This window comes from Chrysemys picta, chromosome 25, assembly GCF_011386835.1.
Source record: "Chrysemys picta bellii isolate R12L10 chromosome 25, ASM1138683v2, whole genome shotgun sequence".
NCBI classification, from domain to species: domain Eukaryota; kingdom Metazoa; phylum Chordata; order Testudines; family Emydidae; genus Chrysemys; species Chrysemys picta.
Genome location: NC_088815.1, coordinates 14,645,002 through 14,662,680, shown reverse-complemented (window position 1 = coordinate 14,662,680; position 17,679 = coordinate 14,645,002). Strand labels below are relative to the sequence as shown.

The following is a 17,679-nucleotide window of genomic DNA, read 5'->3' as shown; positions in this document are numbered from 1 at the left end:
CTGCCAGCTGCTTCAAGGGAAGGTGTAAGAGTGCTGTGGGGGTGGGATAACCCAGACCCAGGGAAAGTCCCCTCCTGTCCCCGTCTGGATCGCTGAGGAGCCGGATGCCAGGGGCCAGGCTGCGGCTCTGTTAATGGAGCCCTTGCAGGAGTGGGGCAGTCAGACACCTTTTTTTAAGATTTCAAAATAAAAAATTAAATCCAATTATTTAGCAGGCAGTGTGGGCACGGCCAGGTGCCAGCTGCTGGTAAAGAAGGAGCAGAAGAGCAGCACAGAGGAAAAGCAAACACCGAGAACAGGAGAGCGGAGCACACAGGGATTAGTCACCGGTTAAGCCTCAGGAAGGGTACGGTGCATGCCTCAATGAGTGGGGTTTTCCAAAGCACCCAGGTAAACAGGACTCGTGTTCCTAACTCACTTAGGCCCAGATCCAAAAGGGAGATAGGCGCCTAAATACCTTTGAGGACTGGAAACTTGGGCGCCTTTGGAAATCCCCCTCCCCACCCAGAAATGGGCCCTGTGGGTAAGTGAAGTCCAGAATCAGGCTCGCGAGGCAGTCGCAGAGCCAAGGAAGCTGCTGTCGCTCAAATTGAGATGGGGCGTTCAATCCAAACTGGACGTCCCTCCCTAACAGCTCGGCCCTTGCTCAGCCGCAAGAGGTGGGCTTGGCCCGGGACTCATTTCCCTCGTGTGTCAGGCGACTGGCCTTCTCATCTCTGCCTTGCTCTCCTTCCCCTCCAGCTCTCTCCATCTACATGCTGCTGCTGTTTGAAATCGAGACTGGCATAACCAGCGCCTGCATCCTGTCCTCTGGGATCATCGTCCTGCTGATCACGGTGATGCACGCCTTCGTCAGGGCCTCCCAAGCCTCACGGCGCAGCCAGTCCGAACTCTGCCGTACCCTCTACGAGAACGACTCCGCCCGGCGCAGCGACACCCCGGCTAGCGACCTCAACAATAGCAAGAACGTGGCTGCAGCCCGCCCGCGGCCAGAGATCCACCGAGAGTTCTCCTACCCACCATACATAGAGCAGAAGTCCCACCTTGCCTCACCAGGCAGAGGCAGCTTCACCTTGCCAGGAAGCCATAGGCCACTGGCTGAGAAGGATAGCTGCAACCTGCCCCGGACACACAGGACACTGTCAGCAGAGCCAGGCCTGCTGCAGGTACAAGGCAAGCCCTGGAACAGCGTCACCCAGGAGATGAGGAATATTTTGTCACGGAAGCCAGGAGTCTCTGGGAAAGATTCAACTTTGGTGTGAAGGCTGGAGTGGGGAAGTCTCATCCCACCGCTGCCAAGATCTGCATCTCCCTTTAGCCCTTAACATGGGCCAGTCTCCGCTCCGTCCCCACCTGAACAGCTGAGATACCTGCCCAGGAGCTCGACCAGACATCGGGCGAGGGGAAATCTACTGTCCCACCCAAATAAAAGGGACTTGGGATCCCTCCTGTCTGGACTGCACTGAGATGGAGGGGCTTGAGGGGGGTGCAGAGTTTTAAAATTATATCTTACTCCTCCTGAAGCCTGGAGGATTATATCCGAGCTCCTTCCCAGCTGGGCTGGGGCTGCCGTTAACCAGCCTAATGATTGTAGCGGGCAATTAGAGCTGGAAAGGTGGCTCTGTAAAAACGACAGCCTGCTGCATTCTGCCTCTTGCATCGCCCTCCTGTGAGTAAAGATCCTTCCCTGGCAACTCGGGTGATGCAAGAGACAGAACAGGGCCCATGACAGCTCTGCAGGACGGAGAGGCACCAAACTGCAGGAAAGGGAGTGGGGGTGAGTGGTAGAGTCACTTGTCTGATTAGAGCTGCACTTTGAAGTGCCCATCACCCCTTCCCTGCCGGGTCGGTCTGAGCTGGGAGGGGCAGACAGGAACCGGCTCAGCGCCGCGGAATGCCATTAGTTGCGTGTTAGAAGAGAGGGCAAAAAAACAACAGCCAGTATCAGCCATAGGAGAGTGGCCATCCTGTGTGCTGCCTTCTCCCACAGCCCAGTTCCCCTCTGCACTCCAAGCTTTTTGTCCTTGCTGGTCCCTCTCCAGCCTGCTCCTGTTATTCCTTAGCTAGCGCTACGGCGGTTTAGACAGTTCACATGACAGACTCGCTCCTCAACACAGCTGCTGTATGTGACGGTGAAGCAGAGATTGCTAGCCGCTGCTGGGGAGGGTAGAAGACGACGCAGCTGGAGAGTTGGCTTGAGAGAGAGGAGGTTGGAAGGTGCGAGTGAGAGAGAGGGGCCTGCTGCTCACTGACCTGGCCTTGCCCAACGTTCCTTATCTCCAGGACTGTGCACAGACACAGCTCAGTCAACAAGATCGCTTCCTGTGGCAAAACCTTTGCTCCAGCACGAACCGCTGTGCCTGACCGCCTGCCAGAAACACAGCCCTGCACGTAAACACCAGCCTTTGTAATCACTTTTCCTTGTTCTCTAATTGCCTACAAAGGACATGTGAAGGAAACAAGATCTTTGTTCACCTGGCCCTATTGCTGGTCTCCCCACTGAAAAGGCTAATCCTGGGGACAATGCAGTGGGGGCTGCCAGGAGATTGGTGGTTCTACAGACAGGGCTAGGATTGATTGGGCTGGAGCAGGGGAAACAAGAGCCCTGTTTGGTGCAACTGCGCAGTTAGTACGAGAGAGAGAAATGTACAATAGGAAATAAAAATACAACAGATGGTGCTGGTTACCGTGAGACACACCCAGCTCTTTAAACGGAGTCTGATTCACCGTTATAACTCCATTGATTTCCAAAACCAACGAGGAGTCCTTGTGGCACCTTAGAGACTAACACGTATATTTGAGCATAAGCTTTCGTGGGCTAGAACCCACTTCATCAGATGCATGGAGTAGAAAATACAGGAGCAGGTATAAATACATGAAAAGATGGGAGTTGCCTTACCAAGCGTGAGGTCAGTCTAACGAGACAATTCAATTAACAGCAGGATATCAAGGGAGGAAAAATCACTTTTGAAGTGGTAATGAGAGTGGCCCATTTCAGACAGTTGACAAGAAGGTGTGAGTAACAGCAGAGGGAAATTAGTATTGGAGAAATTAGGTTTAGGTTTTGTAATGACCCAACCACTCCCAGTCTTTATTCAGGCTCTAAGGTGCCACAAGGACTCCTCATTGTTTTTGCTGATACAAACTAACACGGCTACCACTCTGAAACCTGTCACCAAACAAGGCATTGATTTCCAAGTGTTTTATACCAGGAGTCCCAGCACAATGAACTGGCAATAAGAAAATCGGGGTTTTTTTAAAGCCATGTTTCCTGCCCTGCCATCTGGAAGGATCATTCCAGGCTCCCCAAAGCAGCAGTGTGATTGATTTATTCTGACTCCTGGCCATGTTACTCGTGTGCTAGCTTTAGGACAGCGATGGGTGCGGCATTGCAGGGAGCGAGTGGAGATAGAGACCACGTTTCTGGATTAACAAGCCTTGTGCGTCACACTATTAAAACACGGCTGTGTTCCTGAGCACACAGCAATGGCTAAAATACAGAGTTTCTCTCTTTAAAATCACACTCTTTGGGGTGTGATTGTTTGGGGTTATTCACCACTATCGAGAAATGCCAGGCTAACAACCTTTTTTCTGATCTCAAACTCCCTTAAGCCCCTTTCTTCCCAGCCCTGGGAAAACCACCCGCTTGTTAAAATCCTTTCCATTGGAAAGAAACATGAAGTTGTCGGCTCCAATGAAAAAAACAAAACTGAAGCGACACCCTTTCCAACTGCCAAGCTGTGTGCAGGGCTTTTTCCCATCCCACTTCTTTATGGTGTCTAAAGAAGGTCTTTGGGGCACCTAACTACCTTGGAGGATCTGGGACGTGTGCATTCCAAAATTCACCACCACTTCCCATATATCTAGTCAATATCATTGCCCTTTGCTGCAGTGTCTTTCAGTTTGAAGGGGAATAGTCTTCTAAGCAACCTCACACAGACTGACCAGAAAGTTTAAGGGTGGAAGATTTCTCGCCCTTCCATCTGGCCAAAGAGATCACTGACCTGGGCTGGATGAAAAAGGCAGAGGAAGGCCAGTCTGGTCTGAAATCAGGAACTGGCTGGCGGATTCGGGGCTTGCAGGGCAGCGGCGCTGTAAGAAAACAATCACATCCACCAGGAGATAAGGACAACAGTATCCATGGGAGTGTGAAGCACCAGGGCTTCCTCACATACAGCCTCTAAGCCTGGAGCCCTCCATGTGCAGCGTAGGGGCAAGTGTGGCCATTGGACATATCCATCTTTAATACAGGGGGGTAGCCAATGGAGGCTACATGGCCCCTATACCTGCCCCCTGGCATGTCAAGACCCACAGTCTCTGTGGCTTCGCTTCCAAGAGCTGTTGGAATTTGTTCCACTGTGTGTAAATTAGGTATAGCCCCAGGCAAGTTGGCAACACGGCAAAACAGGAGAACTCGTAGCCACAAACATCTAGTACAGAAAGTCACTTGGCACAGAACCAGGCATTTTGCCCCCTTTAGCCATGTGCTCGCAACAGGAAATTCAAGGCTGTTAGGTTTATGGAGCAGCATCTGTGAGTTTCGTTCCCACAATGCCCCTGACACTCAGGCCATTACGGCTCTTGGGGCGACGGACTGAATATCCTAGACTCACCCCATCTATTGACAGATGCTGGAGTGGCTTTCCTTGTGCTGCAAACAGCAAAATGCATCGTCCAGCTACACTGACCAGCGTAAATCCCATCCACACACAGAGCCCCGCGAATGACCTAGCGAACAGTCCTGCTTCAGCAGACACACCTTTCCTCAGCACTAAAACATTCATTTATTATTATGGCCCTCGCCATGCTACAAATATGTTTAACACTGCACAAAAATGCTACATGTTACCCAAAAGCCCCCCCCCCTTTAAACGTAGGGAAAGAAGTTATTTTGCAGGAAACATTGTAAACAAGAGGCTTTTCTTCCCAAAGTACAGTGAACCAGAGTTTCACTGCAAGGCAAGGAGCTTATTCCTTTAAATAATAGCACAGAGTCACATTACGCGTGTAACTGCTTGGCTTGTTACAGCCCGTGAAGCCTTCAGCAGTCACAGAACAAACATTCCTATAAAGCAGTAGGGCAGTTCTCAGAATTCAGGGTGTCAGACTCCCGAGCTACCTGCGGCCCTGAGCGGAATTCAGCTGATCCTTCACAGCGATGGCATGCTTGAGCAGCCTGTCGATGCTCTCAAAATACACGCTGCTGTCCATCATGTTCTTTATGGCGCTGAAACAGACCGGGTGGAACAGGGGATGCAGTTAATACCTTCGAGGGCTTCACTGGTTTAGAATAGACATGCACGCCGGCGAGGGGATGGCTATGGACAATTTACAGCTACATTGGGCATTTTGCATCTTCAAACACTAGCTAAGGGGTGGATTTCAGGGGAGAGACTGGCAGGTCTGTATTGCCCTCAACGGCCGGGGAAGAAAGAGTGCATCAGACTCAATGAAAAGAACTAGACCTGACAGTAACATTGCAGAGAGCCGTGCCTGCTGTCAACATGCCTCAGGCCTGACTCTCTGCTGAGATGGGGCTAGTTAGTGCCACTTGTGGGCTCAGTTCATCACTGCCCTGAACCTACACCAGTGCCAAGCGAGTGCCAACTGCCACCACTCTGATTTCTGCTGCATGACACTTACTTTGCAGTGGGGCGAATGGCTCCCGTGGGCACCTGGGAAGGATGAACTGTGCCTTGTGCTGGTGGAATGGGGGGGGGGGGGGGGGGGGGGGGCAGGAAGCTCTTACAGAATCTTGTGTGTGAGAGCAGCCAAGCAACACCCATAAATGGAAGCGTTTGGGGTTGACAGGATTTTAAATCAGAGGCCAAAAATGTCCAAGTCGAGGTGCCTAGAGTGAATCCATAATTAGGCTCCTAAATACTAGTGGCTGGATTTGGAGAGGTGCTGAGCACCCACAGCTCCCATTAACGCCAGGAAGAGTTGAGGGTGCTCACCCTCTCTGGAAGGCAGGCCCCCTTTATCGAAGGAACCTGTGTGCAGGTGCCTGGCTTTGACCTGCCGGGTTTGAAAATAGGAGCTACGTTTATTTCTTAAAATACTTCCCCTCCCCTCAAAGGCTTAATCATCGGTCCAAGCAACTGACCCCCAAAATAACCAACACAGCTTCTCGTCACTAACCATCAGGAGCAGGGAATACCTTGGGCACGACCGTGAGCTCAACGGTGCTTTCAATGGGGGTGAAAACACACCTGTACTGTGAAATCACCAGCGGGGGGGGGGAGGGGAGAACAAACTGAGCCTCCTTGCCAGCTCCTTTGATTTACCACAGGTTTTAAAAAGGGAGGGCGGCTGCCCCAGAGAATTGCAAACTTCAAAGCTCTCCCAGCACCCTGCTGTACCTGCAGGCGTACTCCACAGTATAGATGGCTCCTTGACTCTGCTCCTCCCAGCTCTGCATGTCAGCCTGAAAGGCAGATCACGGGGAACACAGAATGAAACTTCTTGTCAGGAAAAGTGAAGGCGGCCCTATGTACTAGACAGATATACCACCCACATCACACACACAACTAGCACCAAATGCAGCCCATTCTCTGACATGCTACATAAGCATATGGAACACCTGAAGAAATGGTCTAGCAGGGAGACAGTGCAGTTCAGTGGTTAGAGTAGCAGGGTGGCCGTTCTGCTCCCAGCTGTGTTACTGACATGCTGAGTGATCTTGGGCAAGTCATGTTACCTCTCTAGGCCTCAGTTTCCCTATATGTAAAATACTGTTTTCCTTCCTTGTAAAGTGCTACAGAGCTGGTAAGAACATATTATTAGTGAGGCTCAACTGGAAACGCACTGCTCAGCCATTGATACAGACCACACATAGATCTTAAATTCTGTGTAGCAGCATTTAATTCACTGCCATCCCCTGCAACATCCGACAGCCAGATGTCACCTTCCTTGTAGGCTCCCATGTCCTCCTACCTCACACAGCCTCAAGTTCTCGTTGTTTATAGCTGGGAACTGACAGCAGGCAGGCCGAATTCACAGCTGAGGTTACAGTAAACACTGCGCACATTAAGAACATGAATCCCACATCACTTCAACCTTTGGCATCTGCTGCTTTTTGCTGGCCATCACATTATGAGTCCCTCTCCCATTTTAAAGGCTAGCGTCACCTCGGGGGCTTTTTCCGAGAGCTGTACTCAGACTAAGAGTGCACTGGTTTTGTTTTAAAAAGCAGCTGCTGCCTGGAGCTAAATACTTTGCACAATCTGGCAAAATTTCTCTTGGCCGTGAATGCATCCATGACACAGTTGAGAGCCAAGGTGAGGCAGGATCATACCAATGAGCTGCTAAAGCGAATGCTACTGATCATCTGGAAGTTCCAAAGCATTCCACACAGGTGGTACGTCCATTCCAGCTGCTGCAGCTACCATCAGAGCTGAGTCGGTTCCCATCAACTCCAATCCAGGGCCCCTAGACAATCAGCTTCTTTCACAATTCAGGAATCTCATAGGAACTGTTCTGGTGAACGTTTTTACAGCCTGCTTGCAAACAGACTTTTCCATCCTCCAGTCTGCTAAGAAACCCCAGTGCACTTGGAGCCAGAGCACAAGTAATGACTAATACTATTAATAATAATAATGCACGTTCCTATAGTGCCTTTCCTCTCAAGGCCTACACAAACGATGCATAGGATCACTTCCTGCACATCTGATAAGCAGCAACTCTGGTGTGGGACATAACAGCACACAGCAACACCATGGAACAGCTGAGAACAGAAAGTAAAAAAAGCAAATCACAATGAAAAGGCAGATGAATTTAGTGAGAGAGGGAAGATGGAAATGATTCATGCTTAAATTTGGCCAGAACTTGGAGGCTTAATATGTAAAATTTACAGAAGTGTCTAAGTCATTTAGACACCGTTGAAAATGTTACCCAACAAACTCTTGTCTCTGCAAAAAGTGCCAGGGGATCGTTAATGATCACTAGTGATCACAATGGCTCTCACCCCAAACCGGCAGCACCATGCTGCTTCGCACCACTCTGGTACACAAGCTCACTACTGACTCGAAGGGAAGAGTACCCCAGTAAAAAAATCCCCAACACTGTTTCTGCAGCACGTAGTTGCTCCTTTAAGATTTTCAGTTCAAGTACTAACCCGGCTCCACACTGCTCTGCTTAGCTCTGCTCTAGTTACTTGCGAGAGCCAACAGAGTAAGAGTAAACGGTGACAGAGCTGGGCTGGGCTGAAACAGTGGCTGAGATAGAGGCTGGGGGACGGATGGAGGAAATGACAAAGCGACAACCCTCCAGAGAGCGGCTTTGCTTTGGCCCCCGTGTTCCCTAGCACTAGTAGATTTCCAACGTTGCCTTGTATCTGAGGCCAGGCCCCGACGCCTGTTCCCAGCATTCTCGCCACTTCCTGGAGCTTTCATGTTCTTAATTAGGAAAAAGCCTTTCCGCTGTGTGCCTGTCTTTTTAATCTTTTCACAACATCCTCTCTCAGAATTCCCAGGGCATCTTCTCGCATGGGGTTTAATAGCTAAAGCCAGCTAATGGTATGCAATAGCACTAAATGATGAATTGTGGTCGCTCAGCAGTAAATTAACGAGGAGTTCTACACCCCTGAAAGATCAGGGGAAATCCAAAAGGCGGCTTTGTGCAGCGCAAAAGCAGAGCTTAGCAATGCAGCTCAGACACCGCGAGGCACCCTGGGTCCTGCATCTCGCTGTATCTTATCAGTGAGGTGTTAAGTCTGCCTGGAGAGTTTGAGATGGATGAAGGTTTAAGATTATTTTTAATCAAATCAATGAAAGTCACAGAGATGACCTTCTCCCTGCACCAACCTTTCCTCCCAAATCACCCCCAACAGTTTATTCCTATTTAAACTCTCTGGGAATCTCTAAGGCTGTATCTCCAGAGAACCATATGACCTGTAACCAGACAAGGCCTATTAAGTCCCATCTAACCCACCTCCGAACCTGTGCAGAATTTTCCCTTACAGTAGATTTCCTAACATTTTGTCCATCAGTTCTAAAAGATTCAAGTGATGGGGCTTCCACTGCTTCCTTTGGGAGCTAATTCCTCAGTCTACTTCATGGGAGACGCACAGACAACCTAGAGAATTGGGAGCTTCAGAAGCGTGGGGTAAGGATTTGGACTATAGTCAATGTCACTTATGCTGCTCAAAGCCTGCTGTCTGTAACAGGATACAGGCGAGTCTCATCTTACGCTGGGGTTACATTCCACTGTCAGCGCGTAAAGCGAAAATCGCATATAGTCAAAATTACATTGAGTGTAATGGCAGGCAGAATCGCCCACACTACAGGTACAGTATTTAAATTGTTATTTTTCTCTTTTTTTTGTTTTTGCCGACCGCGCAAAGCTGAATTTGCACATGTTAAATGCGCGTAAGATGAGACTCGCCTGTATTTTGCTACATGGTGTGGAACTGAGAAGGAAGCAGGACTTTTCAGTCAGTTCTCTGTACAGGAGAGGATCCTTCACAAACACAAACCACTGCTGTAGCAGAGATCTCACTCGAAGTCACCCAGAAGACATACTCAAGACACAAACCATGGTTTACCAAGTTTCTATATGCTGGTTGCTGAGAACATGCTTCGCTAGATGAAGACAAATAGTTTTTAAGGTCTAATTTCCTTTCTACCATTTCTGTTGCATTTATTTTTTTCATGTCAGTTTGGAAAGTAAAATCACCTGGTCAGTTTCACTTTTGTCTCTAGCGAATTTCACTGTCTGGTTTTTGTGTGTAGATTTCAAATACCACAGGGCAATGCCAAAAGAAAAGACTTTTCATATAAGTAACGACATAAATCAATCAATATATTTATTGAGAGAGAGAATGGTGCAGCAGATAGACCACTGGACTGGGACTCAGAACACCCGGGTTCTATTCCCAGCTCTGCCAATGACCTGCTGTGTGACCTTGGTCAAGTCACCTCCCTGCTCTGTGCCTCAGTTTCCACTCATTTTTGCCTCATCTCTCTATAAATGAGGATAACGATGCTTACTCCGTTGTAAAGGGCATTATGATCTACTGATAAAAAGTGCTACAGAATAGCTAGGCATTATTTACGATCTGCAGGATGGGGGCTCTCATACTATGTGTATATACAGTATCTAACACAACAGGTCCCGACCTCGGTCAGGGCCTCCGGATGCTACTGTGCAAACAATAATATTCATATATACTCTCCCCAACCCCCTTTTCCTTTCATAGATCCTAAATTAACTTGAAATGGACCCTTTCAACAATGGATTTTAAAAAACAGTTTGGAAGAATTAAAACCAAGTCAATAAGCCAAGGTGGTTTGGAGCGAGATAAAACCGGACAGCTCTTCCCTGGAGCACAGCCTGCCTGACGCCCTCAGCCAGTGCAAATTCTTCTGTACTGCCACAAAGTCAACAGGCCCTAGCAGAGACAGAGAAAGAATCCACCCGGCCCTAATGGAAAGCGTTCCCAGCGGTAATAGCCAAGCCCCTTTCCCGTTTGAAACGGCACCACAGGAAACTGAATAATAAAACACGAACAAGCTCAAGAACAGAAGAAACAAGTAGTTCTGAGTAGCATTAGAGAACGCTCAGGACACAGCGTCCTTCAGTGAGCTCGGTAAGAGGGGGGGTTTACACAGGACTACACCCCAGCAAGTAGGACTGTGCGTTAGCGAACACAATGTTGTGTTGTTTATCATAAACCGTTCCGTTTTAGTTCTCAGAGGGAAGGGGCAAGCAATGTTGAAGATGCAGGGAGAGAACACTCACTGTCCTCTGCAGCCAGCACAGTCCCAGCTGCCATGAATAATTCTCTTTCCATCTTTCTCCTCCTCACTCCACCATTAACAACCAGGCAGAAACCCAGGAACTATTTTAAACACCTGAAGAAGCACGAAACCAAGACAACAGGTCCCATTCTGCCCCCTGAAGTCAGTGGTATGATCCTGGTGCGAGCAAAATCAGAATTAGGCCCAGTTAGTGGGGGGAACTATATTATCCAAGTGACATCAAGACGCAAACAACGCAGAGAAGTGGAAATAACTGAGAGCATGCAGACATCACACGATTCCTAGAGACTCATGCCTCATCTGGGAAGGAATCCCGTGTACAGGATTCTGGAGCTATTGACACTCATCTGCAATACAGAATGAAGACTACAGAAGATTTAGGAGGTATCTGGGGGAGGGTGGAACTGAAGTGGGTTCTCTCAAGCCCCACAGCTCACCCCAGATACTCTAAGGATCCTCACTACTATCCTTTATGGGTATGTCTACACTGCAAAGGGAGGTGTGACTGCAGCACACCAAGGCATAGCAAGGCTAGCTTTAATCTAGCCAGTCTGGGTACCAATAGCAATGAAGCTGCAGCGGCATGGGCTAGCGTCCTGAGTACAAGCCCACCAGGGAGCCTGGAGACATCCTCCCTGGCTAACCCGTGATGCTGTGGCTTCGCTGTTATTGGTACCCAAGCTAGCGAGACTGAAGCTCGCTGCAAGCATACCTCCGATTGCAGTATAGACATACCCCATGAGACATGTGAGGACGGCCAGACTGGGTCCGATCAATGGTCCAGCTAGCCCAGTATCAAATCTTCTGACAGTGGCCAGTTTCAGATGCTTCAGAGGGAATGAACAGAACAGGGCGATTATCGAGTGACCCATCCCATCATCCAGTCCCAGATTCTGGCAGCTGGAGGTTTAGGGACACCCAGAGCAGGGGTTGTGTCAGTGACCATCTTGGCTAATAGCCATTGACGGACCTATCCTCCTTGAACTTATCTAGTGCTTTTCTGAACCCTGTTATACTTTTGGCCTTCACAACATCCCCGGCAATGAGTTCCACAGGCTGTGCGTTGTATGAAGAAGTGCTTCCTTTTGTTTTAAACCTACTGCCTATTAATTTCATCGGGTGACCCTTAGTTCTCATGTTACAAGAAGGGGTAAATAACACTTCCCTATTCACTTTCTCCGCACCACTCCTGATTTTATAGACCTCTATCATCTCCCCCCTCAGTCATCTCTTTTCTAAGCAGAACAGGCCCAGCCTTTTTAAACTCGTCTCATGTTCCATAGCCCCGAACCATCATCACACTCCACATCTAGCCAACGAAGGCTCCCTTTGACCATGCTGATTCTATACTGGCCAGCAGAGGACCAAGCAGAGCAATCGGACATTCATCTGCTGTCTTCGCAGAGGTACTAGGTAAATTATTTTCCTCCCTTTTCAGGCAAAAGTCACTCCTGAGGCAGGACTGGTGGCCAACGCAGGAGAGGGATAAAGGCCTCCATACCTGCATATGAATGCTTATAGCTGTGACACTGACATGGGCAGAAATAGGGACAAGACCCTCTGGGTCACTGAAATCTGACTAGATGACAGTCTTCTTTTCATGGAAGGAAAGTGAAAAAAAGACAGCTATCTTGGCTAAAACTAGGAGGGACGGCAAGTAGCTACCAATGTGAACTCAAGCAACCTCCAGAGACGGCACTGAGGTTTGAGAGTACTCATGAAGATGACCCTGCCTAGCTGAGAAAGTCAGTAAATAAAAGATTGAGAAGGCTGCCCCTCAACAACCCCCCTCCCCACACTGCCTAACTACATGCTGTGTGTCTCATGCATTCACCCTGCTGTCTTTTCCAGTAGGGTTTCATGTCCCCCTACCTTCCTTGGCACAAGCTGTTCAATGCTGGCACCCAAGCTCTTCCCTTTGCATGGCTTGTCATACAATCTGCTCAGTTCTCTTTTGTTCAGGACACACTCCCTGAAATTGGGCCTATTCTGATTACATCAAGGTGAGTGACAGCTCGGGAATTGTATTACAAACCTGTCCCCCACGTCCTGGTGATGTGACCAGATTAATGTTGCACTACACATACGTATACATCTCTATAGACCTCCGCTCTCACACAGAAACCTACAGAAATAGTTAATAAATAAGTGAATAATAAAGTGCCACAATCCGGGTTAATTTGGAAACTAAGGCTGTAAAGCAAAGGTGAGAAATGAGGACTGACAGTGCATTAGCATAGACACGGAGCAGTAATCTATTCATGAGGCATCACTCCTAATGAATCATGACTGGCAGGAAAGGGAGAAGGACACCAGGGCTAGCGTTAAAGTGTCAGCACTCCGTGCTTCGGAGGAAAGGGGAAGCGCAGCTGTGGGCTGCGATTCATTAGTGAACTTTGCCTCTGGTGGGCTCTTTTTACTTGTTTCTCTCCCCATATTTTATGCAGGAAATAAAAACACCTTGCAGCACAGCCAGGGGAAATGAGATTTAACATCTCCCCTCCCCCAAACAAGGCAGGTAGCTCATTTTCCTTTGTCTCCACGTATGGAATGGGGGCGCTGTCACCCAGTGGTTAGAGCCAAGGGATGGTAGTCAGATTCCTGGGTTCTTCTGCTGCTGTCTCAGGACGTGAACTTGGAAAGGCATTTCACGCCTCCTAGAGTCAAGCTGACGTGGGGGGAAACAAGTCACTCTAGACACCCCCCAGCCTTCCCTGGTCCAGGGAGCAAGGAATCAAAACTCAGCACAGTCCTCTAGGCTCCCCCGGCAGTGCAAAGTGCAGCCACTAGAGGTCCCTGGCCAGCTGCAAAGTCCTTTTCGTTCTGCTTTAGTCCAAAGTGAACCCAGCAGCAACTTGGAGCTTTACGGTCAACCAAAATTGGGATCTTCCAAGGGGTTCTGGTCACTTTGGGTCTACTACTGCCAGCAACTATCTGAAGCAGCTTATGTTACACTACTTTGCCCTTCTGAGGATCCTTTCATCTGAAGTTCTCAAGGTGCTTTACAAACATTAATTAGATAAGTTTCATAGCAGCCCTGGAAGGCCAGTCGTACCATCTCAATTTTACAGATGGAGAAACTGAGGCACAGAGCAGCAAAGCAACTCTCCCAAGTCACAGAACAATTCAGTAGCAGACCTGATAGAACCCAGAAGCTCTGGCTCCCAACCCCTTTCCTCTAACCATTAAACCGTACTCCCACCTGGACTTGATTATCCTGTTCTCTCCCGCCTCAGAGACTCAGGAAAAAATGGCCAGGGGTGCTAGTGTCATGGGGAGAAAGGCAGCTTGCACCCTGTTCCTGCCAGCCCTGGACCCCTGACCCAGACTGGCTCTCACCTTGTGCTGGGCTAGCTCCGGAAGGGAGCGCCTGACATGCTCCTGCAGTCGGTACAGTGCCACAGACGGCTCGTTGGCCAGGATGTACATGCTCTCTGTGAATTTGTCTGTAACTAAAATAAGCAAAACAGCGGCATTATTTAAAATGGGAATAAACGGAGAGAAGCCAAAGCTCCAAACCCCTGTGATACGTCTAGCCTATCAGCAGGTACATTAAAGCAAAATCAAGCTAAGCACTGATTTCTGCTCAGAATCTTTCCCCCAAGACTCACAGCACAGCAGCAGGGTTTACCGTACCCTCTGGGGCTCTGGAATCTGCGGGCCCTTCTGGGTTTGCTAGCCACAGATCATTCTGGGAGGTCATCTGCAGTCCTGTAAGACCACTGGCTTTTCTGGGATCAGTAACATCTTTGAACAGATTCTGGGCATCTTAGCCAAGCCAGCAGATTAGCAGAGCCTAAAATTAATCTTGAAGGGGAAAGTTAACTCTTGTTCCAGTGCGGAGTGCATGAAAGGCCGGGAAGTGATGGCAGAGAGGGGGTACTGACAACACAGAAATCTAGACTGACCTTGGGTTTGAGGTTCCCTTTCCAGCTGCTCACCCAGTTCCATGCATCATGCTCCTTACATCTCAACAGCCCCCATGGGGATCCTAACAGAGTATGCCATGAACACACAGTAGCATGCAGTCGGTGTGACAAACCTATCATATGGACATGGCTCTGGGCCATAGAGTGCCTTGCCAGAAAAAAACCCTAGAGGGCTACAGCACAGTGGTTTTAAAACCCAGTAAACTGCTTTGAGGCAGGAAGTAAACAAATTTCCTTCCAGCCCTGCTGATGTCTCCATGACCAGCTTCTAAAGCCACTAAATGCTGTTTCTTGAACATGCTGCATCACCTTCAACCTCTCAATCCTGAAGGCTGTGCATCACACTGTCCCACCACCTCTGTGATCTCCCCCATCCTTCTCCCAATCTTCCTCTCCTTTATTGCACTCTCTTTCTCACCATCCGCAAACCAACTCCTCCCTCTTCCTCCTAATAGCACAATTCCTTTAGGAAACCTTCCCCCATGGATATCCCCACAATGTTCTTTAGAGAGGCAGGACCAGGGCTCAGGAGACCTGAAGTCTATTCCCAGCTCTGCCACTGACCCACTGTGGGACCCTGGGCAAGTCACTTCCCCTCTCTGGGGCCCCCTGCCCTTCTCACCCTGAATCTGTCTCTTTCTGGAGCACTCTCTCACTATGTGTTTGTACAGCATCTGGCACAATGGGGCCCTGGTCTTGGCACTAAACATGACCACAATACAAATCATTGACAACATCTTTCTTGTGATTTAAAATGTTTTATTTATTGAGCACAGACAGCATGCCTGTCCTCAAACACAAAGGGGAGACGTTAGTCCTGCCTTCTGGCTCATAAGCTCCATAGCCTGTGAATTAGATTGCAAGCTTTTGGGGGGGAAGAGAGTGCCTCCTCTTCGTGGGTTTGCAATGCCCCATATACACCTACAGCCCCTTATCAATCATAGCTATCTGAAACACAAAGACCAGAGAGGTTTTCAGAAGTAACCTTTCAATAGTGGATGGAGATTTTTTTTTTTTTTAATCACAGCAAAAAGTAAGTAGTGGGTATTTTTTGCCATATTTAAATACACTGGTTTATGGCTCAGCTAGTCCTGAGCCCGTGCATAGCGTGAGCTGGCTGATGTTTTGGAACTGAATACATTTTTTTTAAACAAGTTCCTTTTAAGGCAAATAGTTTTACTTCCCCAGCTCCAGCTTTTGTTTTATTTATGAGTGTTCAGTTACTGCAGTGTTTGCTGTTAGCCAACTTTCCAAACAGCTTGAATATAGATGTAGATAAATGCTGAGCTTTGCAAAACAAGTGGTAGCCACGTGCCAGCTACATGTTCCAAAAAGGATACGGACACCCACTACTCATCTGACTTGCAGGTGTGAGGCCATTTTGTGTTGGGACTCACACAATGTGCTGTGGCAAGGAGGGGAGAGAAAGAGGAAGTAGCAACTATGTGACTGTTATTAAGCACAGATGAACAGACCCTTGGATGGTAGGGCACTGGAATGTGAGATTCAAAAGGGGATTGGACAGTTATCTGGACAGCAAGGATATCCAGGGTTATAACAGTTAATGCTAATGAAAATTTTGGAAGAGATATTAAACCTCATGCCCCGGATTTAAGCCAATCTCTAATGATTAGAGATCAAGATGAGATGTAAGGCAGGCTTGCATCTGCTACTGGGAAGTTCTTACATCTTTCTCTGAAGCATCAGATACTGGCCACTGTCACAGACAGGATACTGAACTAGATGGATGCTGGGTCTGATCCTGTCTGGGATTTCCTATGAAATCCCTTTTACTTCCTGACTCACACCTCTGGGGATCTCGGTGGAAAGATGCTTTTTCAGACACTCAATCTCTGGCCTAGAGCTTTTCTTGCACATCCTGGCGCTTCATATCAGCTGCCTTTGTATATTTCCAAATACCCACAAAACACCAAAGCCCAGAAGTGGGGTTTTTTTTAGGCCTTGTCAACACTGGGGTTTTAGTCACCGGTGCAAACCCCTAGCATAGACATGGGTTTACACCAGTGCAACAAACCTTGCACTAGCACATCTTATCCCAGTTTCCAGGTGCCTGCTTCAATCTGGGCTGCAACAATATAAAGTCATATCTTCACTGGTGAAGTTAAACCAGTAGCAAAAAATCCCAATGAGATTCTTTTAACCAAATCCTTCCTCTCGTTTTAATTCACATGTGAAGGCTCTGCTTGCTAACCACAGACCTGCAGCAAGTCAGACAGCGATGGATTTAATACACTGCAAGAGGGCAAGGCAGTCCACTGAAATAAAAACTCAAACATTTTAACATGTATCTTTTTAAAAAATGCTCTTTAAATGAACCACAGGAGCAGTCTGTGGAACTCCTTGCTGCAGGAAGCTCAGTTTAGGAAGAGTAAAAAAAAAAAAAATCAGGATTGATCTGAAGAAGAGACACAAACTAGCAGTGGTCAGAGGCTCCTTAGGTTATAACTATCAGGCCCCACCCACGGGAGGCCACATAGAAACCCTACAATTGCACGACCCACAGAGCTGACCTGGGGCTCCATAACTGCCCCAATACGGAGAACGCCCCATGACCACACAGGAGGGCAAGCTAGGGCCCTATACCCACCTAGGGGGCTGCCCTGAGGCTCTGTAAATGCCCCCACCCCACCTATGGGAGGCCCCACAAGGGCCTTATAACCCCCTCCCGCGTGCCTGGGCACTGTCCTGAGACCCTCTGACCCCGCCCCCCGGGCATTTCCTGGGGCCCTCTGACCCCCCACCATGCCCCGCCCATCGCGGCCCCCGGGGATGGTCCGGCCCCGGCGCCGCCATTTACCTTTTTTCACCTTGAGCTGCATCTCGGTCTCCTCCATCGCGGGCGGGGGGAGAGGGGGGTGTAGCGGATGCCGAAGCCGGACCGGAATCCCAACCCGCGGGCAACTTCCGGCGCCGCGGTGCAGCGCTCGAAACGGCCCCTCCGGAAACCGCGCGACGCCGCAAAGGTTCCG

At 49.0% G+C, this 17,679-nt stretch overlaps 2 protein-coding genes across 4 annotated transcripts in view; one reads left to right on the top strand and one right to left on the bottom strand.

Annotated features, from left to right (window-relative positions):
* Positions 1-8,620, top strand: part of TMEM221 (transmembrane protein 221) — a 19,717-nt gene extending 11,097 nt beyond the window's left edge. Inside the window, exon 3 of the mRNA XM_005278961.5 lies at positions 742-8,620. Coding sequence (XP_005279018.2) covers positions 742-1,262 — 521 coding nt within the window. The 3' untranslated portion in view covers positions 1,263-8,620. The remainder of the gene's footprint in view (positions 1-741) is intronic.
* The window catches only part of BORCS8 (BLOC-1 related complex subunit 8), an 18,361-nt gene extending 682 nt beyond the window's left edge, over positions 1-17,679 (bottom strand). The window contains exons 1-6 of one of the 3 annotated variants that reach the window (XM_065578396.1): positions 17,508-17,666; positions 14,100-14,212; positions 6,363-6,427; positions 5,120-5,227; positions 4,005-4,092; positions 1,503-2,436 (exon numbers count right to left, since the gene is read on the bottom strand). In XM_065578396.1, coding sequence (XP_065434468.1) covers positions 4,050-4,092; positions 5,120-5,227; positions 6,363-6,427; positions 14,100-14,212; positions 17,508-17,544 — 366 coding nt within the window. In that variant the 5' untranslated portion in view covers positions 17,545-17,666 and the 3' untranslated portion in view covers positions 1,503-2,436; positions 4,005-4,049. Of the gene's footprint in view, positions 1-1,502; positions 2,437-4,004; positions 4,093-5,119; positions 5,228-6,362; positions 6,428-14,099; positions 14,213-17,507 lie in introns of those variants that run through there. The other 2 variants (XM_005278962.5, XM_042861984.2) reach the window with 2 other exon arrangements.